General features: G+C 36.8%; 1 protein-coding gene across 1 annotated transcript in view; it reads left to right on the forward strand.

Moving 5' to 3' along the window:
• gbe1a (glucan (1,4-alpha-), branching enzyme 1a) overlaps window positions 1-23,991 on the forward strand; it is a gene marked incomplete at both ends in the record, with an annotated part of 163,175 nt that overhangs the window by 27,803 nt on the left and 111,381 nt on the right. The window contains 4 exons of the mRNA XM_081353888.1: window positions 5,919-6,034; window positions 10,912-11,037; window positions 13,534-13,669; window positions 18,838-18,928. Of these exons, the coding sequence (XP_081210014.1) occupies window positions 5,919-6,034; window positions 10,912-11,037; window positions 13,534-13,669; window positions 18,838-18,928 (469 nt within the window). The remainder of the gene's footprint in view (window positions 1-5,918; window positions 6,035-10,911; window positions 11,038-13,533; window positions 13,670-18,837; window positions 18,929-23,991) is intronic.

Genomic DNA, 23,991 nt, shown 5'->3' on the forward strand with positions numbered 1-23,991 from the left:
CAAGAGGATTGCAGTTAGTAGTTGAATGAGATCTCAATTCCAGTTTTTTTTTTGTCATTGTTGTTGTTGGTAATACTATTTTCAAATACCCTGGACACATTTCAGGTCAAGTCATGTGATTTACTTAATGATTAGGATTCTTCTATTATTATTTTACTTCAGTTTTGTCACGCAGTTTTAGTTAAGTTTTGTTTTAGTCTTCTGTGTTTTAGTCTTTCATCAGATTCTTTGATATTTGTTGTTGTTGTTGGTCATTGTTTCAGTTTGTTTTTTAACCACTGTATGAGTTTTATAAAAGTACCTTTTATAAATGAAATGCTTTTGGTTTTAGTTTTTAGTGTTCGGTAATAACTCCTATTTGGCCCGGCTTCTACAAACCGCAAACACACAACATAAACCCTACGCTGAGGGAGCACTGCTAGCATTTAGGCGGGATTCTCGCTTTTCACCATTCAATATTTTATTCTCCTTCTTTTGCTGAGAGCGTCTTTCTTTACCGTTTGTGTTTTCTTCACCTTGCGCTTCTGCCTTTTCTCGCAAGTGAAGCATCTCAACGAATCCTTCGTGCTCTGCCTCAGAGCTCAGTTTTTCCCTCTGAGAGGGTACAGTAGTTGTTGTTGGAAACTTTGAGTTGAAGTCGTTTTTTATTCTTTTTTTCTTCCCGCTAAGCCTCCGTCTGTTTTGACCCGTTGCTGTCCTTGTATCTCAGAGTGAAGCTCTTAGCTGTCAAATGCAGGAGAGGGAACATCTGATACCTGTTCTGAGCTCACGGATCACATATTCTGTCAGTTGAGTCAGCCTGTAGTCCCTGAGAAGTGTTGGCCAAAAGGAAAGGGACTACTTTGTGTCAGTTCATGTTGTCAGGAAGAGATCTTAAAGTTCCTGTTTGAAAGCTGCTCTGTGTCTGCTCTCCTGTCTGGTCCTTCCCTCCGACCCTCTCACCTTTGGCTGACGGAAAGGTGTGACAATGTCTTTCATAAAAAAAGAAAGCTTTCATTGCTTCCGCTCACACACATAAAACAGAAGGACACATTTGTACTGTGTATATATTGTATTTATTCACCCTCATATTGTTCCAAACCACCCCCCCCTCCCCACAAAAAAATCATGCATGTTAATGAAGGAAGTAGCGATGTGCGATTCTGTGAATGAATCATTCTTTTGAGTCAATCATTGAATTGGTTGATCTAGTTCACAAAACGGTCTGAATGACTTGTACAACTCGCAAGTTTAACTAACAGAGTGAATAATGAATTATGTTTAATAGTAATTTAATTTAATAATGGCTGTTTGCCACATCTAAATCACAAAACCAGTCTGAAGGACTCATTCACTAATTGGACTGATTCAACTCAAGTTCAACTCACTGATAGATTAGAATAATGACTTAAAATTTGTTCTATTTGTTATACTTGGTTCACAAAACTGGTTTGAATTCACAAATCAAACTATTTTTTTCTGAATGATTCATTCGACAAAAAAAAAAAAAAAAAAAAAAAAAAGAAAAAAATACCTGATCTGCTTCTCTAGTTTAACTCTGACACTTTCACCTGACAATTGTGGTGTTCCCGATCAAATATAACCGACCTACAAAAAAATGCTTGTAAATTTCTTGTTATGCTTTAAGTCCAAATATTGGATTTAATCTTTTCATCAACAATGAATTGAGTTTATGCACCTTATTTGAGTAACCTCTTTTCACTGAAGCAATGAAGTGCATAAGGCCAGTGACCAATCCCTTCCAAAAAGAAATGCAAAACCTGTGTTAATTAAAAGAAATCAAGTTGACAAAAAGATTGAATCCAATATTTGGTGATAATATAGCATAATGAGAGATTTTCAAGCAATTTAAAAGGCCAATCATTTTTGACTGGGAACAACAAATTAGGTAAAGGATTTACAACACAAAATAGTTAAAATAGTGTCTATCTGCTCAGTGATTGCTAACTATCCTACTCAGTGTTTGATCTGACTCTCAATAGTCCAAACACCAGTGGGCCACATCCCAATGCGCTCTTTTGACTCCTCTCTCCCAAAACTGCTCGTCTCTGTGCTTAATCGGAAGTCCTCAGGGAATGAGAGTGCAGCTAGAAAAATGCAGCAGATGTCTTATTGCCTCTGGCCAGCTTCAGACTTCTTCTAATTGAGAGTTATGTTGTGATCCGCGGGCTGTTACGGGGAAACCGGGTCCTTAGAGTATGACCTTTAAAAACTCCCAACTCTTCTATACTTGATTTTGCTTCTCATTCCTATACATATCTATACTTCATGTGTATGTGCTCACAAACATGAAGCTTATTCCTGGAGCTCCACTTATGGTGTTTCAGCAATTATGGATTATAGCTGGAAGACATGATGCATATTGACGCAGATCCTCCCTCAAAGCCTTCTCTTAATATACTGCTTACGTGCCTTGGGGAGAATATTGATCTCAAAGCCCGAAGCACCTACTGTATTAAAATGATAATTGATGATAAGGAGTGAATGATTAGCTAGTTCATGGTTCTTTTCATAGTGTTGTCTTTGTATCTCAGCAGCTTCCTAATTAAGCTTGTGTTATTGACTCATTCCAGCACTTTAGCAGTCCATTGGTCAGACAAGGACTTTGTGATTGAGATATTATTCCTTTTTTATTTAGAAAGGACTGTGTAGATGGTTAATGAGAATGGACCATGTGGTTATGTTTAAACTACTTTTGGTTATGATTATATTTATTTGCAGTGAGCTGTGCATGAATGCTGGATTCCATCACTGAAACATATATACTGATAATTCTGGGTAACACTTTATTTTCTATGTAAGTAACTTTGCAACTACATGTAAACTGACTCTCATTAGTAGACTGTCTGCTTAATATCTGCTAACACTTGACAAACACTTGCAAATTAATAATAGACAGTTGACATGTAGCTGCAAATGTACTTATAGTTAGAATGTCTAAAGTGGACTGTCGAAATAAAGTGTAACTTAATTCTGACTTTATATCTCACAAATCAGATTTTATTTCTCATAACTGAATTTATTTAATTCTTCCAATAATTCCACTTTATTTTGTACAAATCCAGATTTGTTTCATGTAATTGTAATTCTATTTTAAATTTATAATTTTGTTTTACAGTTGTGGCTTTATAAATTGTTATTGTATTTTGTGCAATACATTTTTTAAGTGCTAATTTTTTCTTTTAAAATTTCTCATAAATGTGGCTTTATATAACACAGTCAACTTGTTTCTTTGCAACTGCGACTTTATCTGTTGATTTTATTTGTCATAATTAGGACTTTATATATCATAAATGCATCTTTAGATCTTGCAGCTTTATTTCTCTGTATTGTTTCCTCTATTATTTCTCGCAGATGCAAGAATATATATAATATATTCATACTTACTTATATATATATATATATATATATATATATATATATATATATATATATATATATATATATATATATATATATATTACTTTGATGACATTGAACTTACCAAGGTACTTCAAGGTACTTCAAATAAAAGCATGGGATAGTATTATGATTATGAATTAGGCTAATACATGATAATATAATAGTACAATGTGCAAAAAATACATCTCATGGTACTTTTTGCCAGTAAATACATAATGTAAACTAAGAGAACTGCTTTAAAGTACAAACACATAGTTCAGATTTACTCCATCAGTGACTACATGGAGTGTGTGTATGTGAGTGTTATGGATACGTACACACCTTTCTTGGAGTTAGTGAATCCATACAGCCGGGTGAAAAGGGCACATCGTTCCCTCTGGGGAAAGAAGTTGTTTACTACAATTCTAGATCGCAGCAAAATGTTGTCTCCTCTCTCTCTGTGACACTACTTATAACCATATGACCAGCGGCCCCTTTCCTCCCTGACCATCCCCCACCTTTATCACATCCTTCCCTTTTCTATTTATCCCTCTGCCTTTTTGTAATTATCTCTCTCTGAGACCCAGAGGCGGTGTCATAGGAAATCCCAACTTCCAATTTGGCGTGAGATTGCGTTTTGACATGGCTCATATTATATGGTTTCAATTTCACAGTGGGAATGCAGGGTTTGAAAGAGAAAAGAGAGAGAAATTTGGGTCTGGGGGAGCCGGTCTTGATCTGCGTCGGGGGGCTGCAGGTGGGTAGGCATATTGCACTGGCGCTGGTCCTTTATTGATTTATTTATTTATATTCTCTTTCTGCTCTCCATTAGAGTATGTAATGTGAAAAGAGATACACAGAGGCGTACAGGGCAGAACGACAGAAATTATCCACAACAAATCAGTGTCTCTTTTCTGTGCTATGAGAGGGGTCACACAGTCTTGCATGGCTTTTTTCCCAGAAACTGAATGAACAGTCTGAGGGAGTTGGTAAAGTCAGCTGCTGTACAGCGCTCTGCATTTTCGCTAGTCTCTGCCTCCACATTTATTCAGCTGTTGAAGCCATGGATGAAGAGTTGCTTTTAAGGGGCATGTAAATATACTGTGCATCCAGATTCTTAGCCGGTTTTCACTGAATCTGTAATCCTGCATTGAAATGTAATAATCAGTGTAAGCACTGAAAATGTATTCTTAAGTTAATTGTATAATATGCTATCAACACAAGTATTTAGTTTGGACTAGCATTTGCTATATTTGAAGAAAAAAAAGTAGAAAAGCCAGCAAACATTTTGGTAACTGGTGGCCTTACTAAGATGGACATGGACCAAACACAGATGCCGCATCGCATACTAGCATACACTACTTTTACTATAGAAAGCTATGGTAAAAGTAGTAAGAGTAGTTTGCTAGCTAGTATGCGGTCCCAAATTCATCAATAAACTCAGAAACTTGTACATATTACATGACAATATTCACATGTCTGTGAACAATTGTAATATTTAATATTTCCTTTGTACAGGTGCAGGCACTGTCTGAACATTTATTTGACTTTTATTTTGGAAGTCTATATCTTGGCTGTATCATGTGACATTTCAATCATGTGATATATTCAATTTGAAATGGGTTCCTGTGTTTGGAGTGGTGTCCCTCAAGAGGTCAAGGTTTGCCTAGTTAGCAATTCCAAGCTAATATTTCATTACAGTACATTATGCTAGCTATATTACTAATATTTTAGCAATTTAGTTTAACGACTTCCTGAAAATGCAAAAATTAAGAAAAGTGCACAATATCAAGTTCAAGTTACTTGTCCAGATACTTCCTGGAAAAGTTTGTATCAAGAAAGAAACATGTTAATGTTAAAAAACATGTAAGACCAATCACAAAAAGGCCAACAATCACTTTGAGGATCTATGGATTTCAAGAACAGAGTAAAGGTGCACTAGTCAACCATATCAAGAGCTCTTCATAACACCTGTATGAAAGAATTCTACAAAAGATGGCACTTAACAAGAGCCCTGTGGAAACACATCTGAAGTTTGCCATAATATTGACCCAGGTGCAATGTGGGTAGTTTTGCAAGTTATACTGTTTACATAGACAGGAAAATATGCCTAATAGTGTGTTCCATTTACCTCTTCAAACAGATCAGAAAACTAAGATGGACACATCCAGGCAAACCTTTATTGTGCTTGCTCTTTTGGAATACAAACACATCATATAAAAGTGGTATTTTTCACAGATAATTTCAAAGTGTCATGTCCAAAAATTGAGGTTGGATAGTTCTGTGTGCACCACTGAGTTTGAGACAGAATTGCTAATAAACAATATTTTACTACTGTTTCACTGCGGTTTATACACTGAGCAGCCATATTGGATTCTGAAGTCCCATTCGCAAATCCTATTCCAGTTAGCTCCATAGCTTTTCCTGTTGGAAAGACAGCTCCAGTAAAGCATCAAAATGCCTTATTTCAAAAGCATAATGCCAAATTACTAAAAATAGGTCAGTGCCAATTAATAATTAAATATGTTTTCCTTCAGACTCCTGGGCAAAACAGTCTCACCCGTTCACGCAGAAAGAGTTTGGCAAATGGGAACTATACCTCTCTCCGAAAGTGGACAAATCTCCTGTCATCAAGCACCTGACCAAACTCAAGGTACCAAACACATCACTTCATGTTATATTACATCCTGCTTGTTATAATTGTGTTACATGAAACAATTTATATCAACATGAACATGTTAGGTGCATCTCGTGAGTGATGCAAATGTGATTTGAAGAGTTGTAGCTCTTTATGATGGTCAGATGCTAGAGAGTCAAATTCTAGAATTTAAAATCTATTCTGTGGGCTGCAGTTTTGCATCTTGTGAGGTAACATTTGGATTAGTGAGAGGCTGTGTGTCTCTTCAGCCCGATTAGGAGCTGTTAGCCGCTCTGCTAAAGCAGAACGGGATCTTGGCTCTTTGTGTCCTAGTAGATGGTCATTGGCAGGTTCAGGTGGCATTTGTGGGGCAAAGCTGCTTGACTTGGCTCTCAGGGTTAATCTGGGGTTGATGGGAAGAGGTAGCAGATGGGGACATTGAGTGCCCAACAAGTTACCACTTGCCAAAGTTGGCGGGGGTACACATGTCCAGCACAGTTTGCTCCAGTGCCACGTTATGGGTTTTGAAGCACCCTGACTCTGCCGGACACCGGAGGTTGATCCGATCACATTAGTTCTGCTTCAGCTGAGCTCAGATCAACTACAGTTCATTTTTCACTTCTAATCTTTGTACCTGGGTGTGTTTTGAAGACAGTTGTTAATATCATAGCTACAATATTAGTAAGTCTCGTTAGGGATGCACAATATACTATACTGTAAAGCCCGTAACACCCCAAACTAACGCCAAAGAATTAGCGCTGATGAAAGCCGACTGTGTTGTCGCCTCATGTTGCCTGCGTCAGGGCAAAAAGCCGCACTTGAACACACCGAGAGAACTACAGCCGACTGTCAGCTAGAATGCGTGTTCTGCGCCTGCTTGTAAATGAGACAACTGTCTATTTCTGCAGATATATTCATCTATATTCGTCATTCAAAAAGGGAAACTGACGCGGCAGGCTGCAGATAAACAAACCATAAACAAAGCAGTGCGTGCTTACCTTTTTGAATATCAATCCTGCTAAACACTTTCTTTATTCCACTCCGCTCATGTTGATATTGAAATATTCGCCAAGGAAAACTCATGTAAGATGACGTAACATTAGAACAGCCTTCTATCTGTACCGTTTTGACTTTGCTCGCTGTTTTGCTATTATTCTCGTGCACTAACTCGTTCACTAAGCTGAACAGCCAGTCAGAGTTCTCTCTTCACCGACGGCCCGATGCCGATTCAACATGTCGAATCGGCCGGAAAAAAGCAGACCAATTTCAGCCGACCGTGCAGAACACACTGAGAAAACTTAGTCGGCCGATGCACAAAAACTGCCCGACGGCCGACCGACGGCTTGGTGTGCCCCGGGCTTAACAGACATTACCATGTCTGTTATTGTATGATACCCATGATATGGTTCATGTTTGATATTTATTTTTTAAATTCATTTTTACATTTAGATTTCCTTTACCATCATCATCTGTGGTGAAAATCAAGTTTTTAATAATGTATATGTGATGTTTTTAATATGCTTTAAAACAAACCATGTCTAAATTCGTAAGTCAACACCATTTCTAAGTATTTTCTCCTTAAAACTGCAGTGAACCAAAGACAGTCTTAAAAACGCGGTTTGAAATCGTTGGTGTTTCTGGCTTCACAAACTACCTTGCAACCAATCACGTCAATGTGTGATCCTCAACGAGTGGATCTCTGAGCTGGTGTGAGTGAGTGGAGGCGGGGATAATTTGCATATTAATAGAACCACATATACTTAATGAGGCAAGGGTGTAGAGTTACATTAAAAACTATTTTAAGGCATGAAGAATTTTTTTTTTAATTCGGATTTAAAAAAAAAAAAGCTTAAATATGTAATTTTGTTGATCAAAGATGAGTTTTAAGGGATACAATGATTTGACTACAGGGGGACTTTAAGATTTTTTTAAATTCTTTTAATTATTCAATAACCACCTGTGACCGGGCATAATGTTTTGGCTTATCAATATAGATAATTATTCAGCCTTCAACCTCATTTATAGAATTCACAGTAGGAAAAAAAGACTGTGATTACTCATTAATTCATTTTAGCATCTCAGTGACAATCAGTGCATAAGTGTTTTATCAGTAGACCTGATTTAGTGTGAAACTTTAAGCTTGTGGTAAAAAAGAGGCCAGGGGTTTCCCAGTGCTATTTTACACACATCATGCACACGTTCCAGATTCAAGCATGTACTCTCAATGTTTCATGAGATTCCCTTTCATCATCCCCTTAATCAATGTTGCCTAATGCATTTCCCACACACAGCCTTCTGCTGCTTGCCAAATGAATTTGAAACCTGCTGTAAGCTTGAGTTAAAATCAACTCAGCTTTTTTTTTTTTTTTTTCGCCGGCACCAACAAGACCGAACCTCATTTATTCAAGCATGAATATTTCAGTTCCCTGTGTAGTGATATTGCATTTTAAAAACACTGGGAACACTAGATGCTCAAAGACTTTTAGCAGCCGAAGGTGATCAATACAGATCCCCGGGTGGCTCTGAGATCTCTAAGCAAGCTCTCCTGCAAGACCATGTTTAATTCTCTATGTGGGTACATTCTTTTTGTTGTGCTTCTGTTTGTTGAGAGATACCTCAGTGACTCCAGACAGCTGGTTCAGGGGTATAGTCGTCGTCTCGAGGGAAATCAAAACACTGCTAACTGGAGTCTGAAGGAAGTGAGGAGAAAGGAGAGTTTTCTAGGGGTTTCTTCTTGTTGAAAGTGTGTGGAAAGGATCTGTGTGTATGCGCACGCATGAAGTGGGAGAAAACTAAGCAACTTAAACCTCCATATCTCTCGGTCTACAAACAGAAATTTCCAGATGTTTACCCAGGAGCCCTATTAACACTTCAGGTCCTTTACTTATTGATTGTCATGTGAGATGTGAGGCTGGATCAGATCAGAGGGAGGACGCTCTGATAGGAATGAAATCTAATTAAAGGTCTGATGCCGTGTTGAAGATGAAAAGTGCCTGGGTGAACTTTACTCTTGCTCTAAATGCAGACGAGATTGTTCGTTCACTCTAAATTAAACTCATGCTAATCCATAAATGGTCCTGTCTGGCCCGCTCTATACGGCTGAGAAATGTACCTGCCAGACACAGCTTCTGTAATTACATGGCGCCAACACAAATACATTTCACTCTGTATAAAACTCAAAGGTAAAAAAAAATTCAGCAACCTTGGCTCTAGAAGTACAGTGAATTGACCATATTTTTCAGAAAATTATTTTTTCCAAACTAAACCGGTTCCATTTGATTTGAATAATGTGGTTTTAATAAAAAAAAAAAAATAAATCAGCCTTAAGTGGTTTGCTGGTCTTAGCTGGTTTCATCTGGTCTAGCTGGTCTCCCAACCTGGTGTGAGAATGTGTTGTTTATTCTGGTCTCGTTGGTATTCAACCCTAACCAGGCTAGGTTTTAGCTGTTTTTAGCTTTGCCAAGCTGGGAGACCAGTTGTTGACCACCAGTTTATGCCGTTGTTTTTCCAGAAGGGTGTGTAGTCATGAGGAAATTAATGAGCTACTTATCGCATTAACATTTTGAAGATAGTTGTTCGAATGTAACCTATTTTAATGCTAAAAACACTACTAATTTACACTACAAGATACGACATCCCAAATTAACCCATTCTAGATAGATAGTAATAACTGACCTAGCTAGTCTCTGCAGCCTGCAAAACCTCACTACTGAGGAGACTATCATGTTTCCATGGTTACAGTGGCTTTTCTCATTTGTAGATATTGTTTCACATGTAGGTAGTGTTTTCAAGTCAATATTTTATTCTATTAAGTTTTTAAATGGGCAAAAAATTACATTATTGGTCAGAATATTTGTATTCTGGTTTAGTGTTATTTCTCAGTATTGGATATATAGACAAATATTATATATTTAATTGTACATTTTAGATTACCTTTGCAATTATCTAAGACTCCCTTTTTGACATTTTCTTCTTTTGTCTCTCTTTCTTTATCTTTCTCTGTCACTCTTTCTCAAAGTCACAGTGTTATTTCTGCTGTTAGTAAAGCGATGGTGTGTTCTTAGCTTGGTAATAGTCTGTGCAGAGCCGATCAGAGCGGTTTAAGGATGTTCCGTCCCGCCCCAATGTCTCTCCAGAGTGGCTATCGATCTGTGACAATATCCAAGCTGCCCCCCTGAGAGATTGAAGGCAATGATGGACTTCTTAAAGTTCTTTGTTTTCTTCTGCTCTTCTCTTCTTCTCTGTCAGCTCTCATCAACAAACACCTGTCCACCTGGTGTGTGTGTGTTCTTGTATATATGGTTTATGAGGAAACAAAGTGTATAATGACATAGGTACTACAACATAAACATGGTTTGTGGGGACAATTTCTGTGAAAAAAAAAAAACATACTAAACTGTGTTTTTCATTGCAACACACAGGAACACCAGATTGAATTGCCTGGAAAATGTGTTTTGCATAATATACAGCATTTAATTTTTTTTTTTAATATAGTAAAAATATGTACAATTGTGAAATATTATTATATTGAGTCTTCATTATTACAGTCTTCAGTATCACATGATCCTTCAGAAATCATTGTGCTGATTTAGTGCTCAAGAAACATTTATTATTTTTTATCAATGATGAAACCATGATACATGTTTTTTTTTTATTATAAATATCTTTAGACTTTTTACTTCCACTTTTGGTTAATTCAGTGCATCCTTGCTGAATAAAAGTAGTAATTTCTTTCAAAATAAAATGTTGTACTGAACCTAAACTTTTAAAAAGTTGTGTAATAAAAACATATCTCTTTTATGTTGATGTATATGCCTCTATTTTGCATCGAAAATCAACCTTGAAGAATACAATTTATTTCAAGGTGTCAAATTTGTCATTTCTCTCTGTAGCTTGTGGTCCTGACTAAAACAGGGGAATATCTGTTTCGGATCTCTCCTTGGGCCAAATATGTCACAAAAATGCTGGATTCAGTCACATATGACTGGACCCACTGGGACCCTCCACAACCATACCAGGTGAGTGTACACCCTAGATTTGATGTAAAATATATTGTAGAATATACACAATATAATTATTCTGAATAATTTTTTAAGACACTTTATCACCCTCTTATTTTGTTGGGGTCAATTTGGACTGCATTGGATTTTCAAACTTTGTAAAAATGTTGATAAACTATACAGTATATTTCTTAAACTTAAGTTTTTCTCATTTAGGGTTATGAATGTGTATGCAAAGTTTTGAAACATAGATGTGTTTTGGAAAGGCTGTATACATTATTGTAGGGGTCAACTTTAATGTAGAAGCACCTAACCCTGGTTTCAAAAAATCTGTGAAAGGATGTTTACGGTTGTTAGTTTTTTGGATCCCATTTACAAGAGAGTTTCAGCACTGAAAAGAAGTGCGATAAACCAATTTTACCCTCACAAGGGTTTGAAAACCAGACATAACAAAAAGGTACAAATAGCAATAAATACTACTTTAACTAAGTACAAATAATGATAGATTTTGTGATTTACCTTTTTTTCCATCACACACAAGCACACGCTCTCAGAGGATCTGGTTGTAAACCTAAACTTGGCATTAACTGCAACTTGTTTCCATGCAATTTGCTAAAATTTACCACTTTGAAAACCAGCAAAGAGTTGAGTCTGAAAATCTTTATTATACATAGTTAAACACCAAAATATAAAATGCACGAGAACTTATGAAATTTAGACTCGAAGTTTACTTCAAATTGAACATTCACTGTTTCTCCATCTTCTTGAGTTTCAGTCAAAAAATCTGCGAAAGTTAGTTTTTTGGATCCCATTTAAGTTTCAGCACTAAAAAGAAGTGTGATAAACCAATTTTACCCTCACAAGGGTTTGAAAACCAGACATAACAAAAAGGTACAATAAATACTACTTTAAGTACAAATATTGATAGATTTTTTTATTTACCCTTTTTCCATTACACACAAGCACACGCTCTCAGAGGTTTCTGGTGTTATGGATTTGGACAGATGCTTTAGGCTGTCAGTGAAGAGGGTTGAGTGATGGACTCTGGCATGGTTTAACCTATTAGAGTCAGGTTTTACCCTGCAGAGGTTCAGTGGAGAACCGTACGTCACACAGGTCATCATCAACTGATAGCTGCTTCCAAGAACCAAGAGTAACCAGTTTCACCACACTTGCTCCTTTCTCTCCAAGAAAGGATTTTTCTTTCCATTTTCTTAAAATACTGATTATTTATAATTGCTACTTTTCATTGTAGACAAATCAAGTAGTGTTTTTCTGAAAGAATACTGGGCCAAAAGAGCCCATGGTTGAAGAAATACCTGTTAATTATAATCTTTTTCAAAAACCACTGTTTGTTTAAGGGTGGAGGTAGTTAAGAAGAAAAGTCAAAGCGGGAGGGAATGTTTGCAGGACCGTGATGTTGTTCAGGCGAGCATGTGGCCTTCCCGTGGCTCTCAACCATTTATCATCGGTAGCCATTAGCATCTCTGAAGCACCCCGCTCTTATGCCGACCCCTCTTCCGTGTTGGTAATGACACTCAAAACCGCCTCCTCTTAAGTGGCCCGCCACATTAAACAACCAATTTAATCGGAGGCTACTCAACAATTGCTTTCGCCCTCTTGATGTCTTCGTTTCACTGAAGAACCATTTGCAAACGGCTTTGATATTGGGCGGTTCTTCCACCATGACAATGAGACAGACTTTCCTTTGATATCTATTCATGGCATCAGACATTCATACAGCGACTGTGGTCAATGCCATCGTGCACATAATCAAGTTTTTCAGAGGAGATGAATTGGTGACACAATGTCATCTGACAGTTATAGTAGTTGCTGCATGATTAAAGGCAGGAAATATATCTTTTTTGCTTTCTGGAAATGGCACCATTTTCAGTGAGATAAAATTGGTTTATCTTACTTTCTTGCATTTCACTTCTATGTGTCTTTGTATGTAATTGCTTCTGTTACGTCTCGCAATAAAACCGAAAGATTGCCATAGTAAAACCAATATTATATTTAAATTATATTGCATTCAAAAACTACCATATTTTTTTTATATAAACTTTTTTTTTTCTAAAGTTAAAATATTAAATAATATGGTGATACATTAATCGGATTAATCGCATATATTTTGCTGAGAAAATCCTTCCAAATTAAGATTATTCAAAGAGAAATTTTATATTATATATGAATCAAAAGTTTTACAGTACATTACATTATTATTGTTGTGGAAGTCAAAAATTGAATAGACATTACAGAAATTGTTTGCTGTAGGTTGCATTTTCCACATTTTCAAGCTCCAAACTTTAGTCTTAGACTGAAAACCTGTATTGTTGCAAGCATTCAATGAAGTCAAATATTTGTGTTGTGTTGTGTTGCATCAGGATCTTTGAGGTAACCCTGATGCTCAGCAGAACCTTCTAGCAAAATTTCTCATCAAAGCTCATTGAAGAATGGTGGATTGATATCTGGACCTTTCCTCTCAGTCTAACCTTTCTTCTTTCTCGCTCCCAGTTCCAGCACCCCAGACCCCCACGGCCCAGCAGTCTTCGTATCTACGAGGCCCATGTGGGCATCGGTTCGCCTGAGGAAAAGATTGCCTCGTACAAAAACTTCACCCGAGATGTGCTTCCTCGCATTAAGGATCTTGGTGAGTGATGAAATCTACAGAAACACTAACAAAACACAAACGTCAAAATGATACAAGCCAAGTAGAGTGGAACACACCCCTCTCTGAGGTCCAATCGCTAACCCTGAGATCCCGGGCCAGAAGAAATGGATCCTTTGGTCTTTAAGAAAAAAAAAAAAACATACTGTTGATCAAAGAATTCCTATGAACGAGGTGATTTTACAACAACCGATTTGAAAGTAGTACAGTTAGCTGACAAAATGAGCATGTTTAGATTCTGTTATATAGCATGATTGTGTTTATCTTATTCTTTATTTATCACTACACTAGCTGGAAGCAAAGGAATATAACAAAAAGCTGTTGGACAGTGTTACTTCAGAAACATGAGGGTCAGTGGCATGACCCTCTATTAACTTGACAATTCATGCATACAGAGACTTGAATACACCACTTATGACCATGTTTTTAATTTCTAAATATATATAACTGTCCTTATATTGTAATAAAGAATAAAAGCCATTAATTCTTATTAAAATCCTGATTAAAAGTAGTGTGTATTATTAATTGTCTCATCGCAGAATGTGCAATGTCAAGTATAGGGATTGTAGTTGATCAGTTCAGGTCTCTTTCTCTTCCTTTGAGCTTGAACAGACACGTGCATGCAAAATTAAGTCAAAATACCTGTCTCGGCGAGTATCCTCGTAAACACAGTCGGTTATGCATTGGAAACAATTGAAAACGGATGCAAATCATTATATTGGATCCGTGCATGTGTCTTAAAGCGACAGCAGCCTAATATACCCACAGCTGTTTGTCACTGCCAATGTTAATCAAACAACAAAAGAGAAAATCACTCTTGAGGCTTTAAAGGAGAACAATTTTAACATTGAGCTCATTTTTTTGTAAATTTGGAGTGCTGTCAATACAGAGAACAACGACAAAAAACGGTGTGTTGCCTACACCGTGTTATCCTCTTTTTAAAATTTGCACCCTGTTGACTTCAATGGGGCAAGTTTTAAACCTGCTTTTAGCCTCTTAACATCCTTGATGTGTCATTACAAGTGCACAGCCAATGTGAGTGATTCCTTCAGAGTGAACACGGGTGAATCTGAGTTTAGTTCAGTTTAGTTACCTATGATCACGCGCGTGAACTCGGCAGTCGATTACTATGGACTTCGACCGAAAACAGGAAGAAAATACAGGTATGTGCGCTGGCTGAAATAACATAATTTTTATTAATATCTTTCACATCTACTGCAGTCAGATTCACCGTGTTCACTCTGAAGGAATCACTCACATTGGCTGTGCACTTGTAATGACACATCAAGGATGTTAAGAGGCTAAAAGCAGGTTTAAAACTGGCCCCATTGAAGTCAATAGGGTGCAAATTTTTAAAAGAGGATAACACGGTGTAGGCAACACCGATTTTTGTCGTTGTTCTCTGTATTGACAGCACTCCAAATTTACAAAAAAATTAGCTCAATGAGTTCTCCTTTAACAAAGACACATTGTTTTAATTAAGTTAATTATATTTAATTTATACAGTGAAGACTATGCAGTGTTATTTTACATTTGATTATTCAATGTCTGTACTTGAATACAGTTACATTTACCTGAAAAACATAAAGCACTTCTTATTTCATTTGTATCTTTGTTTTTATATGCTTGTAATTTGTTTATTATTTTCTATGCAGATGCAGTATCCCACAAAACTACCCCAATCACCCTAGAATGATTAATTCTTTACAAATAGAGCTATTCAAATCATCTGGTGAAATAGTTTTTTGATATCGCAATAAATAACGCAGAAAACTAAATATTGCAATGTCAGTTTTTTCCCAATATCATGCAGCCCTAAATGTCATGTGCTACAACCATCATTCAGTTTTATCTTTTCTTGTAAATGGTATAAATGCTTTTAAAATCAAATGAAACCAACTTGAATACACAGAATTTATTTCTAAGAACTTGGCACATGCATTTTAAACACATTTTTTTCATTTATTATTATGGATACTCTTATTTTGATCTCATATTTTGTCAAATTTGTTTTCCGAATACTCTACCTTCCTTGCATCCTTTAAGAAAACAAAAGAAAATAGCTCAAGATGCAACCAAAAACGACCATAGTATATTGCGACACAAATGAAGCAAAAGAGTGCATGCGACAAGCAGTTCCACATGGAATATCATGCTAACTGTCGCAAGCGGAACTGTTAAGTTTAGTTAGCAGATGTGAGAACAGCTGCCGCCTCGAGTGATTCCATTACTGCACAGAGAGCCGTTTCCCATGATTGTTTCCTTACAGAGCTTTTGACGTGGAAGCCTGAGAGGAAGCCAGCCTACAATTACTTTGTCAGAAGGTTCCAAATTAGTTTTTTTTTTTTTTTTTTTTGCTGTGGGGATTACAGAACGTACCTTAAACATTAGTGTTCATTGCATTGGTCTGATCCATAAAACATCACCTTCTGTTGTTTGTTTTCTCGAGGGCTGAAGCGTTAACCTTTGCCTGGAGCAAATCTGTTTGGAAGCAGAGTTAGTTAGCGTAAAATTATTTTTCACCCCTTAAATGGGTGTTAAAATAGTGAGTCATTGTGCTGCCTTTGACTGCTCTCTCTCATGATCAGCGCTCTCAGGGTTCTGTGCCTCAGTTAATGTGCTCCTCAACCCTCCAAAAGGCAACAAAAGCAAAGCTGCACTTTGGCTCCTAATGGAAGAGCAGTTTGGAACTAGTTTTAGAATTGGTGATGCCCTTCTTATTTTTCCCCTTCATAATTAATCCATTGAAGGAATTATTCTAGTACATTTTGAAATGAACTTCTAATATAAAAGTTTAATGTCACAAGCACAATAATCATAATCCTTTGAAGTCTGAATTTGAGAATTTATTTCTCTAATAAAATGGCAGAGAATTTCTAAAGAAATGCATTGAAAGGAACATTTCTATTTGAAAAAAAAAGAAGGTTGTTATATTATTATAGATTAAGTATGGCCTGCCCTTGAGATATCAGGATTTTTTTGTTGTGTACTGCATGATAAAATGTTGCTTGACAGGTCTGAAGTTTGAATCCATTGATAACAGATTTTGTGACGGAGGAGGATTGAGTCAGACAAGCTGGGCACAAAAGCATCCTTTGTTCTGCGATTTTAATCAACATTTACATGAAAAAGTGTAGCGAAAAAGTTGATTGACAAACAAAAGGAGCTAAACACAAATTTCACAGATGCAGAAGGCAGCAAGTCTAACTTACTGCATGTACCACTATGCTGGGAGAGAGAAAACAATGGTTAGTCTCTTAGATGACTGAGGTACAGTCATAACCACTGCAAGATACACAATTGACAACACATCTCTATCTCAAAAATGGTGTTCGTTATGATCACTTGTATTTTTAAACATAGAATGGAACTTTTGTAATTTACCAACCATCATTGTTCACACTTGTAGTTCGGTTGGTATTTTTGTCCGGACCAAAAAAATAATAATTATTTAGTCCTGGTTCGCTTAGGATTCACACTGTCATTTTTACTAAACCTAAAAACTGCTTTTTTGATGTATATTTTGCGTAAACTATATTAATACACTACCGTTCAAAAGTCTGGGGTTGGTACAATTCTTTTTTTTATGTTTTCATGCCAACCAAGGCTACATTTATTTGATCATAAATACAGTAAAACAGTAATATTATAAAATATTGTTACAATTTAAAATATCTGTTTTCTATTTTAATATATTCTAAAATTGTATTGGTTCCTGTGGTGGCAAAGCAGAATTTTCAACATTATTACTCCAGTCTTCAGTGTCACATGATCCTTCAGAAACCATATGTTGATTTGCTGCTCAAAAAACGTTTTCATTATTATCAACGTTGAAAACAGTTGTGCTGCTTAATATTTTTGTGGAAATTCTGATGTATATTTTTTCAGGGTTCTTTGATGAATAGAAAGTTCAAAAGAACAGCATTTCTTTGAAATATAAATCTTTTGTAACAGTAAATGTCTTTACTCCTGATCAATTTTTAACATGTTCTTGCAAAATAAAAGCATTGATTTCTTAAAAAACAATATGTAGGCTGCCGACCTCAAAACATACATCATGAAATATTAAATATTTATATTTTGGTGATGCACTCAAGTTTCAAACACTGTGGAAATGTTGAGTTAAAAGATCACAGACGGCGCTCAAAGCACCTGCATAGGATTTAAATCTATGTACATGATTCTCAGCTATGACGAATGCTTTAGTCATACTTATTACTCCTCTCCTCTAACAAGTTTGCCTGGACTCATAGCAGTTTGATTTGATGTTATTGGATCCTGGAAATTGCCCTTGCGGTATTGTTTTCATAAAACAACTCGTAAAAATGTCAAAAGAATAACTTGTTATAACCTATTGTCTTTAGTTCTCTGTATACGACTAATTGCACTATAGTCAACACACATATATGAGGAATGACACAACAACAACTCATTAGTTCTGTCAAATCAACATTTAGTTTTAAATATCTATCAAAATACCAACAGCAATGGTCAATTTATCACATTTACTCTTAAAGCATTTCCATTCATTTAATATCAGAGGACGTGTGGTGTTGAGCTGTTGTCAGTAGCAGAAAGTCAGTCCACTGTCAGTTCTCTTTCAGGTCCTGGTGTGCGAGAGTGAGTTTTCCACTTGTTTGGTTGTTACAGGTTGTAGAATACAGGAGCTTCTCAGCAGTGATTCTGAGCTCCAGGACTATGGGATGGAGAAATAGACTGGGAATCAGATCCTTAAGGAGAACTCTACCTGAAACCAATGGAAGTTTCAAAACTTCTTTGAAGTTCTTTATCAAAATCTAGAGATTATCATTTTTATTACAAGCTTATTATTCACAGAAAGTGTAACACTGTTCTCAAATTCTTTTCATGAAAAATATCAGCTTAATTGTAATTTATCATGCTGTCATTTTGCCATTAAAGATTTGGATTATGCTGGAGGTGACATTTAAACCTATGCTTTGGTTTCACTCATTTTTAATTATGTTTTAATTCATTTACATTTTCCAGTGTGGACATCACAGTACTTAAAATTAATCCATACTGTTAAGATAACAACTTAGATTTACGCCTTGATGTGTATCACTTTGAAGATCTTCTTGAAGGTCTTTTGACTCTTAAATTGAATTAAAATGTTTTTTCTTTCATCTCAGGATACAACTGTGTCCAGCTCATGGCGATCATGGAACATGCCTACTATGCAAGTTTTGGCTATCAGGTCACTAACTTCTTTGCAGCTTCCAGGTACGTTTACATTTATACATAAGGCGAATAAAAAAGTGAGTTACATTGCAGTCAAGGTATATATTTTTTTCAGGTCATGCATTTCCTGGATATCGAACCCATGCATGAAATTGGGGTTGCTAGTACCATGCTGAAATGTTTGAGCTACAGGATTATTTCAGAACCAGATTTTTTTTTTTTTACATAGTCATCTGTGCTGAGAAAATTAAGTAGTCTGGATGTATATCCTTAAGTATAATTTAAATATAGGCTAGTGCATTTATCATGTTTCTGCTAAGTGGTCTGATAAACAATGCATTATTTGTGTTAAAGGGATAGTTCACCCAAAAATGAAAATTCTGTCAGTAATTACTCACCCTCATGTTGTTCCAACCCCGTAAGACCTTTGTTCATCTTCGGAACACAAATTAAGATATTTTTGATTAAATCTGAGAGCTGTCTCACTCCTCCATAGACTTCTGAGGGACTGAAACTTGCTGGCCCAGAAAAGTTATTAAAGAGATTGTTAATATAGTCCAAGTGACCACAGTGGCTTAATCTTAAGTTTATCAAGCGACAAGAATACTTTTTGTGCGCTAAAAACAAAACAACAATAACGACTTTATTCCACTATTCATTTCCTTCTCTCTGGGCCTCGAGTGAGTTAACGTAGTGTTTTTGCGCAGCGCGTCACACACATGACCAGCGTCGGCCAATAGTGAGCCTACGTGGTGACGTGCAACACTGACGCGCTGCGCAAAAACACTACGTTAACTCACTTGTTAACGTGAGGAGTGAGACAGCGCTCAGATTTAAAGGTCCCGTTATATGCCCCTTTTCACAAGATGTAAAATAAGTCTCTAATGTCCCCAGAGTGTGTATGTGAAGTTTGAGCTCAAAATACCCAACAGATCATTTTTTACAGCATGTTTAAATTGACATTTTTTGGGGCTCAGAAAAACGACCTGTTTCAGTGTGTGCCCTTTAAATGCAAATAAGCTGCTGCTGGACGACACAGGGGGCGGAGCTTCATGAGCTCGCGCTCAGTCTGTCAGGACAAATTCATCTCACGGAATGATGATAATATCAGAAACTCTCAGTAACGGTGTTCATTTCGAGTCGGACAATAATGCCTACAGAGTCAGAGTGCTGTATAGAGATGAAACAGGTATGGTTTAGTAGTTTAATTACGGTCATTATAACGTATTTGTCATCTGCTTGTATGTATCCATTATTTATTAACAGCCTACAAGTCTGCTGTTTCGGACCAGGTCCGAATGATGATCAAACATGTACTGATGAGTTTAATAAAGTTTATTATACATCACACAAAAGATGAAGCGTCAGTTTTACTTCAGAAAATCACGTAAGAGCTGAGTAAACACAGTAGCCTAAGTTATAAGAAGTGCGCAAGTAGCCAGTAGAGTTGAGGGAGCATTCCTGTGGGCGGAGGTTAGTCTAAACACGGTTCTGGTGATGTCACTAATGAAGGAAGTAGAGGGGTGTAGTCCAATCGAGCCGTTTTATGTAGTCAACTTCTGTTAAATAAAATATCTCGCTTGGCATTGAACTTTGAGCTTTATAATTTTACAGATATTATTTATACTCTAACAACAACATTACACACTAACTAAAGTTTGAAACATGGGATCACGTAGAACGGGACCTTTAATCAAAAATATCTTAATTTGTGTTCCGAAGATGAACGAAGGTCTTGCGGGGTTGGAACAACATGAGGGTGAGTAATTACTGACAGAATTTTCATTTTTGGGTGAACTATCCCTTTAAGGTGCTAATACATTTTAAAAAAAATTTTGTCACAAGTAAAGACCACCAAATTAGAGCTTGTGTTAAAAAAAAAAAAGTGTAGTCACCATATAGCAGGCCGTCTTAACTCGTGGGTCATTGATTTGTTCTGACCAATGCTATGGATAATATCATAAATAGGCTTGTCAACTCTTCAAAAGGAGGAGAAATATTCCCATATCATTTGTCGTCGACACCAATAGTCGTAAAATTGCAAATTCATCTGTCACTTGATGCCAGAACATGATCAAAATTATGCAAGATAGAATAAAATACGGCCACTGCTGTACAGGATACATTTACAATTCCCTCTTGAAGCTGTCGGACAACTAACAGCCTCAAAGTCGCTAGGGCAGTTATGGATTGTATTTTTAAGAATTAAGGTTAACACCTACGTCCCGAAGGAAATTATTTTCACCTCGGGACTTCAGATCTGGTTGTTCCGGATGTGCCAAGAACATGCACTTCTCCTTCGCCAAAACACATTAGCATGTTCTGCCCTGGTCACATTTTATTTATTAATGTTATATCTACAAGGCCTGGGAGACTGAGCATGTGACAGTATCTAAATGCTTTTCATTTTCCTTTAGAGCTCAGGGTTTGGTGGCGTTGTCTCTCAGCCTGTGCAGCAGTAATTCCAGTCTTTAAATCAGGATGAGGTCCTCTGTCAAGGGCAGTAATCTTACTGTAAACACATTTGCCGCTAATCCCCAAATAGAAGAAAGCCCTGATAAATAACAATAGTAAAAAACAGAATTGGGTCTCCAAAATAAATAAACTCTCATGAAAGAAAATTGCATCTTTGAATGTGGGGAGTTAGCAACTCCCTCAACCTAATAAGATATGACAGAGTCATTGGGAATCTTTATTTGGCTTTGGCTGGCTGAGGCGGCCGGCACTGGTGGACCAGTCCAGATAAAGTGCAATGTATACAGAGTAATTTCACTCATGATTGATCACTCATGCACATTTAAGACCTATTCCTCTTTCTGCTGGGTGGAGAGAGCGGGCGAGGGAGGTGACTTGGAATATCATTAGCTCTCTTCTCACTTTACTTGTTCTTTGCCCTGATGTCTTTTAACCCAACGGAGTAGATATAGAGCTGGAGATGCTTGGAGTTTATAGTGGGTATTTGTTTTGTGATTTACCCTTGGATCCGAATCCACACACTTTATATCTTGTAGATGGCTGAGAAGTGCACAGTCAGTACTTTTAAAAATAGTAATTATAGTCTTAATGGTTTTTCGGCCCTCAAAAACTCACACATTCCAAAGTAATGGAACATTAAACTCTAACAGATCACGCCTATATTAATATTGAGCAAAACACATTAAATAACCTTTATTTTTAACATTTGCTCTCCTTTAACAGTCAGAAGCAAAGCATGCTGGGAACTAGAAATCTGTTGTAACTCATTCCGTTAATGTGTATATATTCACATACATTCACATTTTAAATGGGAACATGTGCAATATATGTACACAATAAAGGATAAAACTTTGTGAATATTAAATGTAATGCTATTTTTGTCTTCATTTATACATATTTTATATGCAAGCTATAAGGTACGAGAGGCTGTGCTGTATCGTGAATAAGTCATGGCTGAAGGGCTGCACCCCTTAAGGGACTTATTCGCGATACAGCACTAGCCTCGAGTACCTTATTGATTTTATAAAACGGTTACCACACAATACAAATGTTAAAGCCAAAAAATATGTATCAATGCAATTTTTATGAAGTAAAATCACTAAAAGCATTCCTTCCGCTGGAAGAAATAGTCCCTGACCGTGAACAGCAACAGAAGTTACATTATTTTGCCATTAGATGGCGCCAAAGACTGTCTTTATGAGTGAGTCAGTCAGTGAACACGGAAAAGCAAGACGTAACTGACAAAAGACGCGTGTCAGGGCACGGGTAGTCTCAAGCCTGTTTTATGCTTCTGCGTCGAGTCGAAGCCGTACCTCCGCGGACCCCTCTGCGTTGACGCGAACCCCTCTCCAACCCCTCCGCCGTAGCTCGACGCGCACCTCCAAAAAATTGTAACTACGCGTCGAGGCGACGCAGACCCCAAGGGCTGTGATTGGTCAGATTATACATTATTTCCGAAGTGTAGCTTTTCCGGTTTCCCCCTCCCGCTATAGCGACATTTTTAAAGTGAACACTGCACTGTTTGTGTTCAACGATGGATCAGGTTTTTTTATATATTTTTTATATACTAAAGTTATTTATATTTTTAATTGTACTTAAAACTTTGCCCTTTGTTCTTATTCTCTTATTCTTCTATGTTCTTACTTATTGTATAGAAATTTGGGGCAATAATTATAAAAGTTCACTACTCCAAAAACGAGCAGTTAGAATTATACACAAGGTGAGATATTTTGACCACACAAATATATTATTTCTGCTATCTAAAATTTGATTTTTATACTGCTCAATTCTTGTATAAAACCCACAAAAATATATGCATATGTATGGGTGATAAAATGTTTTTTTTTTTATTATTTTTTATTGTGTTAATATATATGTATATATTTACATATTCATTTATCTTTTTTAATCAATCAATAAATAAATCAACGTTTGTTTTGCAAAAAAAGATTGTTGTTAATTTACAATACAATGTTCATGGTTACATCATGGATATACAGTTATTAACCAAAGTCTGCCACGGGACACTACATTATCCTGCCATGGCACAGTTCCATGTGGAGACTTCTTTTTCTCCTGCGATTAAACATTTGCAATAAAATCATTTGTTAAAATACATATAAGGCTTCTATGATGTTTATCATGGATCGCGGAACACGCACTGTGAATCCGAAATATAACGTTAGATGAGGAACACGCTCTGTGAGGAGAATATTCATTCTTATATGGTTATTTTTATTACTGCAGTATAATTTCGTTAAGCTCTCTGGCTGATACACACACATATAGCTTTGAAAGACGCTGGAACATTGTTGTTCAACGTCGATTAGCTCCAGCTGCAACAACACTCTCTCTTTCTTTCGCTCGCCATCGGAAATGAACAAGCGGAACTGGCGCACTGAACCAAAACAAACTAGCAAAGAGATTCGCGAACCCCACACCCCCCTAGCGTTCTGGCGGTGAAATGCACCGCGATGCAACGCAACCCGACGCAGAACTATAAAACGGCCACGACGCCGTAGGAGTGACGGCGTAGCTACGCCGTCGAGTTGACGCAGAAGCATAAAACAGGCTTCAGCCTCAGACGTCACGCCCACGGAACGTTCAGCCGTCAGTCTGAAGGTCTGGCT

Source organism: Scardinius erythrophthalmus, assembly GCF_964197995.2.
Source record: "Scardinius erythrophthalmus genome assembly, chromosome: 23".
NCBI classification, from domain to species: domain Eukaryota; kingdom Metazoa; phylum Chordata; class Actinopteri; order Cypriniformes; family Leuciscidae; genus Scardinius; species Scardinius erythrophthalmus.